Here is a 14,502-nt window from a genome sequence, read left to right on the forward strand (position 1 = left end):
TTCCTTTTCCCCATGCAAGCGAGCTTTGTGTGACCGATTCAACCAATACCTGTCCTCTCTCCAGGGAAAAAAGAGGCAGAAGGAAGGAAAGAAGAGCGGACATGGGACTAAGCGCCCGAATGTGTCTAATTCCGGGAACGCCGGACACCCTTTTCTTTTTCTCTTCTCTTGTTCCATTCGTCCTTGATACGAGATGGCATGGCCTCCTTCCGCGCTTAACATGCAATGTAATGACGATCTCCCGCATAGACAAGGTATCTACGGAAGGAGCGCGGAGCGGGGAGGCGGAGGAGCAAAATCATCGGATGACCCCATGGGTGTTTTCTTGTTAGAGATGATCCTGTCTTCCCCCTTTCACTGCCCTCGTGTTTGTACTTTTTTTTCGCTGCACGTCATCTCGTTTAAAGACTTGATCCTACTCCGTAAACGCAGGCCTTGTTTCAGATTTCCCTTTTTCCCTTTTCTTTCGCTTCTCCAATCGAGCCTTGCTGCTCCCCCCCCGCGCTAAAGTTTGAAGCAAAATTTAGCTCGGATCGTGAGCCTTCCGGCCACCAAGCCACACTTTTCTCACATCAGGCCTAAAAAAGATCCCTTATACCCTTATAGCATGCACTATTAGAAAAACGAGCTGAGGATGAGGCTAGTAGAGGTTGTCCGAACTCACTATGTTCAGCTCTCTTTTTTCCTTTTTCGCCCTATCCGCCGTAACACGGCATGGATCCTCCACCACGCCTCGCGGGAAAGACGGGATCCTCCTACCCGCTCCACCTCTAGTCTGCCTACTTTGCTGATCCCCCCCTTCGGCGCCAGTAGACGCTGGACGGTGTAGTCTCGGCGTTTGCAAATAGAAACCGGACCTATAAGCCTCTTCTAGAATAGACACAACTTTATGTCTTCATAAACTTGCTTTGATTTTTCTGTCTAGTGGGGAACTGTAAGGCTGACGTCCGGAGTCTGTCAGTTCCGCTTCGGAGGACAAACCTTCCGGGCTAACGACGGGAAGCTCCGGGTCCGCCCCGGCATCTCCGAGATGGTTGGACTTTTTGCATCACAGAAGCGAAGAAAACACCCTCTCCCAAACGAAAGTGCTCCTATTTCCTTCGAGTAAGTTTTCTCTCGTCTGAATTACATTTTGGGGGGTATTATTTTTCTATTTTTGGTCTAGGCTGCCTCCGGCAGAGAGGCTCGTCAGTGGATCTTCATGAACCATCCTTTGGACAGGACTCTTTCCCATGTAGCTCTACGGGACTTGCTTCTATTTTGACCATCATGCTACTGCCTCCCGGACGCATATCCTTGTGTGAGAGAACCGCCGGACCCCCCAGTCAGCATCAGTCAGAGATAGATAATCAACCCGAGGATGACTTCATATGAGCACAAAGGCCAGATATTTGGAATAGTCGCGATGGTTGTTGGTGGGGGAGGGGGCAAAGACGTCAAACTATGACATGCGGAACTAGACGAAGAAGATACCGCTTCTTTCGGCCCCGAATATAGGGTGTGTTGTCTCGATCTTTGCCCCCAGCTAGCCAATGTCCAGATCCAATGCGAACCAACCCAGCTGTCAATTTCCTGAAGATGTGATCTCTCGCATTCGTCGTGTTGGGCGAAGACGAATGAGGCCTTAAACCGGCCCCATTATCCATGTAATTGATGGTAGTATCGCCTTCAAGCCTTCATCCTTCGGCCCCCAGCAGCTGTAGAAGAAACAGCCCCCCGCGGCTAACCATATACCTCTTCCGCCCCGGATCAAGAGGTTAAATCCGTAGCCAAGGATGTGGAGGGCATCGTGTGAGCTGCGCAGGAAGGACAGACCATCTATGTCAATCTTATGTGTAACGGCCCCCTCGCCTTCATGTTTCCGCCCCCTATAGCACCTGTCCGGGTAGACTCCTAGATCCTCAGGGTTCAGCTCCGAGGGTAGGATCATCATCAAGATCTAGCCAACCTCCAATCCTTCGTGCATCTCTTCAAACCCCCATCAGCGCGTCTCCACCCACCTCTTGAGACCCTCGCAGACCAGGCTCGGGCCTGTCTACGATACTACACCTGCACACACCCCCCAAGTCATGCAAAAAGTTCTTCGTCTCGCGATACACCCCCAGCCTCAGCCTAACCTACCTCGAGACCACTCATCCTCCGCCCCCATATGCCTTCCTCACACGTCCCCCCGAAACCAACCCTGCAAAGCACTTTCTCAGCCCATCCTGCATTCAACGCACCCTTCACATTCTCCAGGGGCGCTCGGCCCCAGCCGAGTTTCCAAAAGGCGAACCATGAACCAGTCAACACTCTTCATCCCGCAAACCATACACACGCGCATCTCGACCACCCGCCCAAGCGCTTAATCCCGGTGTCCTCGAATCCCTCAGGCAGGGGGGCCAGGCTATCCTCAAGCTAGGTTCGCACCGGGCCTCCCTCCCCTCCTGCCTCTATTCCCGTTCCCTCTTGCTCCTCTCCCTTCTCTTCCTCGTCAACTCCGAACCGAACTGGCACATCGAATCCATCACACATCCCCCCACATCACCTCCCAACTTCCAAAACCTACCTCTCCCTTCCTTCCTCGAATCTCACGCCTCACGAATCTGAATACCCAAGAAGAAGAAGAAGAGAAAAGACATAGCTTAAAAAGAATATCTTAAAGAAACAAGTCTAAAAAAAGCCGCACAATCCCTAGCAATTCCTCCCATCATCTCCCATCTTCCTGTGCCATTCCGCCAAAGATCCCACCCAAGAAACGAAGCGTTCAAAAAAGAACAAACGAGTCCCATCCTTTTTTCCCCTTCTTCTTCATTCCCCCTCTTACAACTGTGTTTTTCTTTCTGTTCTGATAACCAATCCGATCCGCCTTTTTTCTTGATTTCAGCGCCCCTTTTGATGTTTCATGCAAGAGAAGGAAAAGAGAAGGAAAGAAAAGAAAAAAAAATAATAATAATAAAAGTAGAAAAAATATACCTTTCGTCCTCTTTCAAGAAAGCTTTTTACCAATACCCCCTTTTTCAAAGTGTAGAAGAGACAAGAAAATTATAATTACACCAGCGGAAAGCAAAATATAAGAGACAAGGGATAAGGGGGCGGACGAAAAAGAAAGGCAGAGCAATTTTAAACATAGGAAGAAGAAATTACCGGGTCCCAAAAGTTTCCGTAAGCAATGAGAAAAACGTAAAAGTAAGCAGTCTAAATCTTCGACGACACAGGCCTCTGCACCTGTACCTTGTCAGAACCGCTCTCCTCGGAGTCGTCGTCGCTGACAGGTCGACTATCCATGTCCCGATTGCGGCTCCTCGTCATCTGCGCCCAAGTCAGTAAACCCCAATCTCAAGAATCATGTAATCATATAGCAGGTGTCGGAGGGACATACCCATGATCGCACACCACCGATAAGCCCCACAGCATACCCGGCCACAAAGTCGTTCATACTGCCCTGTCCGCCGGGTTGGCCAGGCGACCTCAGCGCGGACACGGGAGACAACGTTTCGCCGTTGGATATGTAGGCGTGGCGGGCAGGGCTCTGGGGTCGGCTCGCGGGCCAGAACTGGCGAAGCTCGCGGCTGAGCTCCTGACCGGTGGTGGACCAGTTGGTGCGGATATTATCGCGCAGGTCCTGGACGTGGCGCTTGAGATCCATTTCGTTCTTCTTGAGCCAGCTGACGTTTAGTTCCTGACGAGAGGCGCCGCGCCTGAACTGCCGGGCGAGGTATTTTTCATAGTCGCGGACGATTCTGTAGAAGTGAGCTCTGTCAGCTTATGGCGGTAGAGGACAAGGGAGGGAAAGGGTGTGAAGAGTATAAAGGAGTGTAGAGAGAGGGGGTGAGAGATCCAAGATGCAAGTACTCACCTGGTAATGATACCAGTGGTGCTCACACCCTCGGTACGCTGCGTAGCAAGGAACTTTCCAGCCTCCTTGATCGGTTGGTAAATATCGTCGCCTTCATCGGCGACGTAGGGGATATCATCATGCGCAACGTAGTCAATCTTGTGCTCGTCGAGGAATTCGGGGGTGACGATCCAGGGGCAGTTCTCGACAACCTCGTCGACCCACTTGCAGTGGCGTACCGTCTCGGCGCGTTCGGCGCCAGACAGGACCGTCAAACCCTTGCGCTTGTGTGTGTCTTCGTCGCCGGTGACGCCAACAATCAGGTAAACGTCGGGAAAGGCCTTCTTTGCCTGTTCGAGCTGTCGCATGTGTCTGCGGAGGTGGAGCCAATGGTGTTAGCAAGAGAAGCCGACGAACGCGTCGAAAATAGCTCAAGAGGGAGGCAAAGGAAAAGGGGACCACTCACCCTAGATGGAACAGATCAAAGACACCATCCGCATATACCCTAACCGGCCTTCCAACCGGTGGAGGATTCGTCTTGTATCCCGCGGGATCAGACAAGGTTCCAATAGGGGGCGGGGGCATCGCGCGCTTCTCGGTGCCGTTCTCATTCTCCTTGGTGATCAGCGAGGGCTTCCTACCCCTACGGCCGACCCTCTCAGCAATATCAACACTCGCTTCGGTGGTGTCGCTGGGCTCGCCCGGGTCGGCGGCGGATTGGCTCCTGGCTTCGGCAATGGCGCTGGCGCGGTCCGAGCTGGCCCGCTGCCTCTTGGGCGGGTGGGCCGACAGGGACGACGAGGTGGCGTTGTCGAGCTGCTTCCGGTTCTGGAGCTTGCCGGACTCGGGGGCGGTGGTGTCACCCTCCTCGCCGGAGGCATCGCGCGACGACGGCTGCAGGGCGGGATCCATCATGTCGAAGTTGGGGTCGGTGGTTGAGGGTCGCTTTCGCTTGCCCGAGTGGGTCGATGAGGATGCGGGTGAGGACATTACGATGTTTTTATTGGGAGGAAAAAAAAAAAAAAAAAAAGGAAAACGAAAACGAAAAGAAAACGGAGGGGAAAAAAAAGAAAAGAAAAAAGAGAGAAACAAAGGGCAAGGCGACGGAATAGGGGAGTAACCAGGTCTAAGATTGGGCAATGAACCAGAACACGGCTGGAAGCAAACAGCAGAAAGGAGAGAGGTGGTGTGAGACTGGAGATTGGCAAATCGGGCCCTGGCTCAAGATTCTAGCTTCGACTCTTCGCTCTTGCTCTGGGTCTGAGTTCTGAGTTTCGGTTCTAGGCCCAACTGGCAGCTGGTTGTGGGTTACCTCTTTGCTCAACAATGGGGCAAAGCTATTACAGGTAAAGCTATTGGCGATTTACCATTCCCTCGTTGGAAGCGTGTGGGTCGGTTTTGGGAGGTGGATCGGGCCTAGCGCTGTTGGTACAGGTTGCGTCGATCTTGAAAGCGGCGTGTTGAACAGGATCTGGAGCTGCGTAGTGTATCATGGAATGAGGTTGTGTGTTGCCGGAGTCTTTTTCTATTTCTGTTCTCGTAGCTATTTGGTGTGGCAAGGATGGCTATGGACGAAAGGATAACTGACGAGAAACGGGTTCGTCGAGAGAGATCTATTGATGGAACTTGCGTCGAAAGGATGTGGGGATCTCTGTGGGGATCGATCAAAGTGAGGGAGAGGTACCTGGCGCAAAGTGTCTGGAGGAGAATAGACGCGGGCGATTGATAAAGCAGAGAGATCCAGGTCCAGGTGGGATGATGGAGAGAAGATTGATGGAGAATGAAGGGGAGCGGTGGAGATGGACACGGAGTCGAATTAAGCTCGGCAAGGGAGAACAGCGAGAAACAAGTAGGGAAGTAGAGATCGATGAACGAGACTGATTGTACTAAGTTCTGGTACCCTCGATGGCGTCAGTTTCACCAGAGCTTCAGGAAGGAGCAACGAAGTATTGCTCAAAGTACTCGGAACATCTACAAGTGACAACGAGAGACTTGGATAGACTTGGGCTCACTTAGCCGTCAAGCATGTGCAGTCTCTGAGTCTTCGTAGAGGGTATAGAGGGCTGATAAAAAGGAGAGGGTGCCCGTTAATAGCTCTGCTTCGTAATATACGAAGTAGTTGCAGTCCCCGTGCTCGTTTACCAAGTATGAAGAGAGAGATGAAAACGATCGGGAATTTGGGACTTGGGGAACACACGCAATCTACCGATAGCCAAAGACTCTGAGGGAGGATCTTGAAGAACCTCAACAACCTCCAACAATACTTGTATAATGCCTTTGTACCTCAAGATTGAAGAGGATAAAAAAAAGAGGGGACAAGAAACAAAGGGACAAATCGCGTGAATCCCCTCGAATTCTATCCCAAACTCCTTCTGCCATGACTCGGTCCTCCTCACAGAATCTCAATCTTAAATGAGGGCTCCAAAGAATTTTTTTTTCCCTTAATAGGGGCCAGACGGTCTAGACTCGGCTCGATGCGTTGCACGTTTTCGACCTTTTCTTGGCGGATTTTTTTTTTTTTTTTTTTTTTTTTTTTTTTGTCCCCAACACGTCACGTCCGTCACGTAGGAGAGGAGCTGTGGCCACCTGGCAGCAGGAAACGAGACCATTTGGTGTGCAAGCCACATTGTCGGGGATATACGTCACGTGGTCAAGTCGCGGGTGGCTGGAGGGAGATACATGGTACAAACGGGAAGTCTGGAATTTGGAGCTAAACCTGTTGTTTCCGTATTCCAATAACGAGAGCGAATCAAAGACAACGGAAAAGACTACAAGCTAAAACTATGGTTGGCGTAAGACAAGATCCTCCTGAAGAAGTACAATTTCAACCATGTCCGTCCATATCCAAGCTCGTCAATCCATACGGATCGAAATCAGTAACTGGAATGACCTGCTCCTCTTTCGGCGTGACGAATCGATTGTCAAAGACAAATTCATACCCATCAGGTCTCGCCCACATATTCTCGGGATCCCTCAGTCCCAGTCTATAGTAATGCCTCTCAATGCCGGGGCGATCAATCCATCCTCGTCGTGCATGCAGGAGCCCGAGGTTGTTGACGAGTTGGATATCACCGGGGCGAACGTCGAGTTCGATGGCGCACTCGTTGGCACACTTCTCGAAAGTGTCGAGGGCGCGCCACTGGCTGTCATTGAGAAGAGTGGTGCCTTCGAAGACGCGATAGACCAGCTGGCAGAGAATACGGCCGTCCTTTTCGAAAAGGACGGGGTGATAGGTCGTGTGAGGCATCTCATTCCTAGTAGTAATTTTAGCACCATAGCACATTAAAAGGTTAGGCTTTGGAGCGAGGGATACGTACAGGACACCGGGCCATGGAAAGTCCTGGACGAGAATTCGGAGTTCTTCGGGGTAAGACTCCTTCATCATATTGTAAACAGTCCAGGCACTGGAGAGGTATTGTTGGCCGCCGCTGGCGGCTTTCGATTTGATGTACAGAGCCAACACGTCTGCGAAGTTACGATCGGCATGGAATTTCTGTAGCGACGGGGGTTAGAATCTAAGTCAACTATGCTTCCGCCATGAACAGATATACACACCAAGGGAACCATCATCTTCGATGGGTGAAGTTCCACGTGTTCACGGCCCTTCGGCTTCGGGTCGCGGATGGCATCGCGAAGGTGATCTATACAAAAAGTTAAGCCAACGCGCCTAACCATCATTCTTGAATCGCCTCTACTAACCCATGGCGAAGCCATTGCTATTGGCGTGGCGATCACGACCAATGTAACTGCTGACACCGGCAAAGGCAATAACATTGTCTTCATCGGAGCGGCCATTGGGAGAAAGGCCACGAAAGACAGAAAAGCCGCGGCCGTTATGAACGATGTCGCTTGCATCCCTCAGCTTCTGGGCTAACCCAGGTGCCAAGGGGAAGTTCTCAGGGCAAACCATTGCGACATCTTTCAGGTTGAGGGCTAGACACTCACAAAGTTAGAATTGCGCACATCACTCGAAAAAGATATTGACTGGGCGTACCCCTAAAGGACGTTACTGCATTGTCAATGCTGGCCAGATCGTCGGCAGTAAACTGAATGATATAGTCTCCAGTACCCTTGGGAAAGGAACGTGCATCCCAGCAAAGCGGCGATGAAAGCTTGTCGGGAAACCGCGCAAGCGGATCCTCCTTCCGAGCTTCATTGCCCTCAGAGACACCGGTGTAAGCCGGCTTGGCAATCTGGTTCGGGGTGGTGACCGGCCCGGGACCGGCCGGCGGCCTAGTCAAGAGAGCAATCGACGCCATAGCTCATGAGAGAATCCTCGAAGCGCCTTACAAATGAAAAGAAAGGGCAAGACGGTCATTCTGGAGAGTGATACTCGGGGTTTAAGTAAACAGCGAAACATCACCTAGATCTCCCTGTCTAGATAGAGCCCTGCCCGTTATGCACATCAATCAAAAGCCGAGGGTGTCTGACGTGGCACTCCTTTACAAGACGTGCGGGGAAAAATCGCCTCGTTTTACGCAAGGCTGCAGCCCCGCAGGTCTCGCATCTCCTGAAGGTGTGATGGTAGATGATAGAGAGCCTGTAGATTGATGACACGCCTCATTTTCGTCTAGGCCTCATCTATTTCTGTGTGCTGCAAGTCTATCACAGGAGGGGCAGTACCGGAATAGACATGATCGTCGCTCAATGGCTATTGCCGGTCGGCTCTTTTGTATCTGCGTTAATTTGTGCCAGAGAAGACAGAGAGCAGCCAGCCTACTGGCTCAGACACGGCTTGGCCATGTCGTGCTGCGGCGAGAGCTCAGCGGGAGGTGTGTGTCGGGCTTGTACACCGCGCGTGGGGGGTACGGCCACGGCCAGACGAAGACACTTTGGAGTGCGCAATAGTTGCGCGTTCCTTCATGCCGCCGCTGTCCAGAACAGTCCAGAACAACCAACCTCCGGGAAGTCCTGCTTGTGCCGAATACCCAACGCATCCGGAGACGGGTCAGCAGACCCGGCAGAGCTTACCTGTACAGGGTTGCTGACGAGACGAACAAGAGAGATGGTGTGCGGACTGCGCCCGCGGAGGTTACGGGAGTGCAGTACCGCTTCCATCCATCTTTCGGGCACATTCACTCGTTTCCATTGATTCTCTTACAGTCAAAACGAAGAAACAACAAAGCCGGCGCGCGGGTATTCGATAGAATAGAACTGACAGAGTAGATAGAGCGCAATGGGACCGCACGTGATAGATATCCTAAGGGCTTAGCCGACGCCGGGCGGAAAGAGGAGGTTATACCCAATATACCTTCGTATCCGTGACCGTGTGTGGGTGGGTGATCAATGATACGTAGAAAGTTACATCATGCGACTGAACAGTCTCATAATCCATCTCCCATCCTGACGGGGTAGATCTTCCGGGTCCAGTCCCGATCCGGCGGGGTTCTCAAGCGGCGCTGCAAAGAAACATTAGCGATACATAACGAGCCTTCTCGTGGGAAAAGGGGGCCCCCAAGGTGTCGAGGACGAACCAATCTTGGACAGGATCCCGAACACGTTCTTCATATACTCCACGGCATCGTCATCGAGTGATTCCCGATGCTTTAGCTCGTCCATTTTCTCAAACCCCAGCATGAACCCCATATTACCGCGGAGAATCGAGCAGAAATGATACAGAAGATTCTCAGCGGAATAATTGTACTCGTCGATCATCTCGTGGGTGAGCGAATAACAGGACTTGCTGTATTTCTGATTTTTCAGTTAGCAGTGCTCAACCAACCCCCTGGCCTCTGGGAAGTCTTAAGTCTAGAGCTTAGCTCTTTCTGCGGGGCAAAAATGAGGAGGGCGACATACCGTATTCATCTGCGCGCGGTAAAATGAAATTGCGCCGCTATGGACGTACTCGAGGTTGGACAAGAGGACGAAAATGGTCAAGAATATCTCGTACCAAGGTTTTTTCGAGCCCTTTCCGAAGATCTTCTGCTTCAGTTGCTTGATGAGTTCTCGCTGGTATTCCTGTATCGTATGGAGCAGGGCAACGTCGAGTTGATGGTCAATAGAGAGCGGAAGGGGTACGTCCCTCCCTCTGTCATAGGCTGCGTAGCCGCATTGCCCAAGCTCATTGAAGTCAATGGGTAGAATACCCAGTTTTTCGTTGCCCGTAATCGAGCCCCATCCTTGAGAGCAGAAGGATGCACATCTCACGCGGAGTGCAAGGTCGATGATTGGACTGCGGTTTTTATTGTTGAAGCGTATTGCCTCTCTTAATGTGGAGGCTAGGAGCTCATTAGCAGTGTCTTCAATGATGTAGTCGAGGACTGTTGAGCAGCTCTTGTTCAGGAATGCCTCAACGTCCAGTTTTAGACTCCGCGTGTCATCGGCCGCATAAGGAGGTAGCTCTGCTGTCATAACCTTGTCACCAACGTTCCAGGTGATGAAGTGAGTATCGTTAGTTCGAGGAAAGAACTTTTTACAGGTGACGTTGAAGTAGGGCAAGTCAACCGGGCGTCCTCCTGGAAGATTCCAGCGAATCTCGACGAGTTTACGGGGAGCTGCGTTGTCCGCCCAGATATAGTCAATGTATTGTACGTTGCGTTGCCCAAAGTTGTTATTGCCTATTATTTCGTTAGTCCCTGAGCTTTTCTCCAATAGCATAAGAGCTCCATAATCGCCCGAACTTACCATGTCTTGCCAAAGTCACATGGTCGAGTTTCTCCCTGTAGCAAGGATCTAAGAATGATCTTGCGCTATCACAAACGGATTGGCACTGTTGGCAAGGCGAATTTGGGTCACACTGCGTGATGAAATTAGATTTCGTTTACAGCAGACTCAAAGATTCAGGGAGAAGGGGGGGGAGGGGGCAACTTACAGCTAGCTTGAAAGCTCTGCAGCGGAGGCAGTTGCCCACTTTTCTCATCACCCTTGCTTTTTCTCGCTGCTCCTCGTTCAGCTTGCCACGGACACGCTGGGAATACCGTTGCCCCTCGTTCAACTTGCCACCCACGCGCTGGGGTGACCGCTGTCGGTGCAAAATCGCGAGACTTGCTCCGGGTCTAGGACTACTCAACGCTAGCGAATTCGTAGAAGTAGCAGAGGACGTGTAGTTGGTCAGTGCTGTAGTCGATGGCGCGGTTTCCTGCGTATTTGACCTCGGGCGTCCCTGTGGTTCCTGCGGTTCCAGTGATTCCGGTTGTGAAACTTGCGACCTCGAAGGGCTGGTCGTCTCCATGTGGCCCGGACTAGTGATTTGGGGCTCGGAGGCGCGTTCTGACATATCTGACTGAGGCATGCACGCAGACGAGGGCGTGAGGATGACTTGCTCGTCCGTTCCCGAGTCTGCGCTCAAGTCGGTATTGTCTCTTGCGGATGTGGCGATGCGGTCACCACTCAACCCCGCGTGCACCCAACTCGATTCGTCGGCAGATTGGCTGGCCACCCGAATGTCTCCAAACTGGTCCCAGTCTAAGGGGTAAATTAAGGGCTGCATCGTGTTGCCGGTGGATTGGGGTGAGGAATCAACACCCCCATGGTCGGGTAGTCCCAGAAGACTCCAATCCGGCGCGGGATAAGATGGTGATCCCTGCGGGTCATTTCGACTTTCATCCATCATAGCGTCGAAAGCGGCTTGTACGAGGGCTGAAAAAGCTGGATCTTGTGCTAGATGGCCACTCGATGTGTCGAGGACTTCGGTGGGAAAGCTTGATGAAACCGCACTGCGACCAGTTGAATTGCCAGTCGGGGCGCATTCGATATCAATGGCCTGTTGTGAGCGGCAAATCTCAGGAGTCAGATGCCAGTAAGACACCGGAAAAGCAAAAGAAAGAGGAAGATCCATCGTAGTCTTAAATACCCACCGGCATTCCGTATTCGGATTGACTTGTCATTCTCCAAGCATTCCAGCCGCCATTGTTCTGCAGTGACTGAGGAACAACAAACTCGTCGAATTGCGCCGATTCGGTTGGCACTACCCCGGCTGAAAACCGGTCAACAGTATCCGTGGCCGGCTGCAGCGTGAACTGTGCAACGACGAAATCATCGAGTTGCAACTGTTGGTTTAACATTGCCCTGGTTGAAAACCAGTCAACAGTATCCATCACCGACTGTAACGTGAACTGCTCATCACCTATCTCCTGATGCGGGGTTTGGTCTCGGCCATCACGAAACCCTCGAACCGTAGTACGAGTTTCTCTTTGTCCAAGCGGATGGGTTCCATCTTTCTCACTCCTCCCTGCGCTCGTGGAGCTGGTGCATGAGGGTAGAGTATCGGCGCTCTCCATGATCCGGCTTTTTTGAGGTTAGCGCTCCCGAGACTAGTGAGACTAGCATTTGACAGCTTTCAATGTTTGGTGCTGTGAATAAAATAAAATGCCAGAACTACATATGAAGGACAACCACTCGTCTTAATGCCTTCCTGTTGCAATTTTCGCAGCCTCCGTCAGCCCACCCAGTCCATCCTGCCCATCCTGCCCATTGATCCTTCCCACTTTCTACTATGAAATCACGTGCTGACCGGTCAAGAAAATCGTCAAGACCGGCTGGAAAGTGAGGCTGTCTCGTGCGGGGTTTCAATGCAGCTGCAGCTGCCCGCTAATCAGAGGAGGCAGGTGCTCCTTTCAAAGCAGCAGGCTCTGAAAGTGACCTCCGGATCTGACTTTGGTGACGACAGCGTCAAGGCGAACGATATATCTAGGACTCTCGGATGCCATCAATGGATGATATTCTCGCGACTCGAACATGTCGAGATCATAACCGAGCAAAGTCGAGAAACTCCCATTGCCCTATCCCCTCCTTTTAGATATGTTCCCGCAGGCCCCTCCTTTCAAAGGTGCCCTACGCTTGGCGCGATTGTCAGACATCCCCCGTATCGGCGTGGTGGCTGCGGCATCCTTCTATCATTCATCATGGTTTCACTATGAGAGGCCCTACTTTGAGAAATACCCCCGCGATACGCTTTCCAGCTATCGGAATTCCTTTAGAAATGCAATCCTTGATTCGGATTCAATCGTGCTCGTGGTGGAGGACAATTTGAATACCACCGAGGCCTCCAAAGTTTACGAGGCTCTTGCCGGCGTGTATCCAGCATTCGATGAGCAAATTCCAAAAGAGATGCTCGAGAAAGGCAAGGCGGTTGTGGCCGTGGCTAGCTTCTCTCTTTTGCCGAATTCCAAACGACATGGGCAATTCCAGCCAGAAGGTGCGCTCATTTTTAGCTTTTCTTTTTCTTTTTGGTGGTCAGCAATGCAATGCAATGCACACCATGCGACTAACATGACTCGTTTTCATTGGCAATATGGTAGATGACCCTCCGCCAATTGACGATCCCGTCTTGTCCCGAGACAAACATCCGTTGGGAGGGAAAACCATGGACGAGGTTCTCCATCCGGAGGAAGTCAAGTAAGATTCAATCATGCCCTAACCCACCCATTCCTAAACTAATTGAGATGGACCTGCGCAGGACTTTTAAAGACCGCATGGTGATCGACATGATGGTTACGCATCCAGCCTACTGGAGAAAAGGACATGCGACTACCATCACGGATTGGTTCCTGGAGCTGGCGAAGCTGGATGGAATCGGACTCGGCGTGGCTGGCGCACCGATGGGTAAAGCATTTTTCTCGCACAAAGGCTTCAAAGAGGCAAAAACGGTGGAGATTCCAGGCTACGAAGCTCACCCAAGCCCGATATATGCCTGGCTGGGGCTCCTTGATGTCAAGAAGGATCAGGCGTAGATCAAGATACCCTTAACATTCGACGTATGAGCTAGCCTGCGCGGAGGAGGCAGACAAGAGTGTTATCATATCAATATATTATTCAAGAGATACCAATGAGCGTAGCGTGGGAAAGGATGTAACGAAACCGGTCCCTGAGTGACTTGATTATGACCGAAGGCATCCTGGCGAAAGCTTCAGTGGGTTTCAATGTACGTTTTGCCTTGTCCTGGGAAGGAGAAGAAGTTCTCATGACAAAATCCGTAACGATAGTATATATTCCACGGCTTCTCTTCAAACGTTAAGCCACTCTTTTACACCCTCGTCGCAGTATCGACCTTCCTCACCTTCCATTCTCTAGCTCTTCGCTCTATCCCTTTGGTCTATGTCTCTGTTCATAACTCAGGTCCGCTATGCTCCAAGCTAGCGTATGAGGACGACGCCTACCCGAGGGGGGAGGCATGTTGGCTCAACGCCGGACACTCTTGGGTGTGCTTCCTCTAGCTGTGACCCTGGTCCCCATCGGAACCTAGTTGCTCCCCCCCTTTCCCTCGCCCTTCTTCCAGGACAGTCTCCAGCCTGGGATGGATCGCGCCTCATCCTAACCGGTCAGAAATCCAAGTTGAGCGATGCACAGACCATTTGGCACATTCAACCCATGTAGGCGGCCACACCCGAAGCTATAAAGGCCGAAATGCCTATACTCGACGATTGAAGAAACTGTGAAACATGCAGCGTCAACAGACCGGTTGCATTTTAAGTTCACCTGCATGAAGAAGATGTTGCTGTACCAAAGGAAATCCGCGCCAATTCCAACTTCCGCGACGGGAGCCGGCGCGGCGCTTGTTTTGAGGTTGAAGCTGGACCGGGACAAAAGCGAATCACAGCTTACACGCATGAGCACTCACTCAACAACATCATGTCCACCTCGAATATTCACAACGACCGAGGCACAACACATTCATCTCGTAAGTTTTATATTAATTGATGCCTTTTACACTACATATCTCACCCGCATATATTTCTCATGAGAGG

The 14,502-nt window shown here is 51.6% G+C and overlaps 4 protein-coding genes across 4 annotated transcripts; 1 reads left to right on the forward strand and 3 right to left on the reverse strand.

Moving 5' to 3' along the window:
• Window positions 1–3,177: 3,177 nt before the first annotated feature.
• Window positions 3,178–4,807, reverse strand: SAPIO_CDS2619 (Uncharacterized protein; the record flags this gene model as incomplete). Its single annotated transcript, XM_016785592.1, has 4 exons — window positions 3,178–3,291; window positions 3,362–3,722; window positions 3,839–4,189; window positions 4,284–4,807. 4 exons carry the CDS (start codon window positions 4,805–4,807, stop codon window positions 3,178–3,180), a joined length of 1,350 nt encoding a protein of 449 aa, XP_016644968.1.
• Window positions 4,808–6,641: 1,834 nt separating this feature from the next.
• On the reverse strand, window positions 6,642–8,076 carry SAPIO_CDS2620 (uncharacterized protein; the record flags this gene model as incomplete). Its single annotated transcript, XM_016785593.1, has 5 exons — window positions 6,642–7,071; window positions 7,135–7,310; window positions 7,373–7,458; window positions 7,517–7,750; window positions 7,812–8,076. The coding sequence occupies 5 exons, from the start codon at window positions 8,074–8,076 to the stop codon at window positions 6,642–6,644; spliced, it is 1,191 nt and encodes a 396-aa protein (XP_016644969.1).
• A 1,042-nt stretch (window positions 8,077–9,118) lies between these two features.
• SAPIO_CDS2621 (uncharacterized protein) lies at window positions 9,119–11,820 on the reverse strand (the record flags this gene model as incomplete). Its single annotated transcript, XM_016785594.1, has 6 exons — window positions 9,119–9,216; window positions 9,292–9,508; window positions 9,614–10,374; window positions 10,442–10,526; window positions 10,629–11,519; window positions 11,614–11,820. 6 exons carry the CDS (start codon window positions 11,818–11,820, stop codon window positions 9,119–9,121), a joined length of 2,259 nt encoding a protein of 752 aa, XP_016644970.1.
• A 736-nt stretch (window positions 11,821–12,556) lies between these two features.
• SAPIO_CDS2622 (uncharacterized protein) lies at window positions 12,557–13,488 on the forward strand (the record flags this gene model as incomplete). Its single annotated transcript, XM_016785595.1, has 3 exons — window positions 12,557–12,953; window positions 13,057–13,153; window positions 13,215–13,488. 3 exons carry the CDS (start codon window positions 12,557–12,559, stop codon window positions 13,486–13,488), a joined length of 768 nt encoding a protein of 255 aa, XP_016644971.1.
• Between the last annotated feature and the right edge of the window lie 1,014 nt (window positions 13,489–14,502).

Source organism: Scedosporium apiospermum, assembly GCF_000732125.1.
Source record: "Scedosporium apiospermum strain IHEM 14462 chromosome Unknown SEQ_SAPIO_0086, whole genome shotgun sequence".
NCBI lineage: Eukaryota > Fungi > Ascomycota > Sordariomycetes > Microascales > Microascaceae > Scedosporium > Scedosporium apiospermum.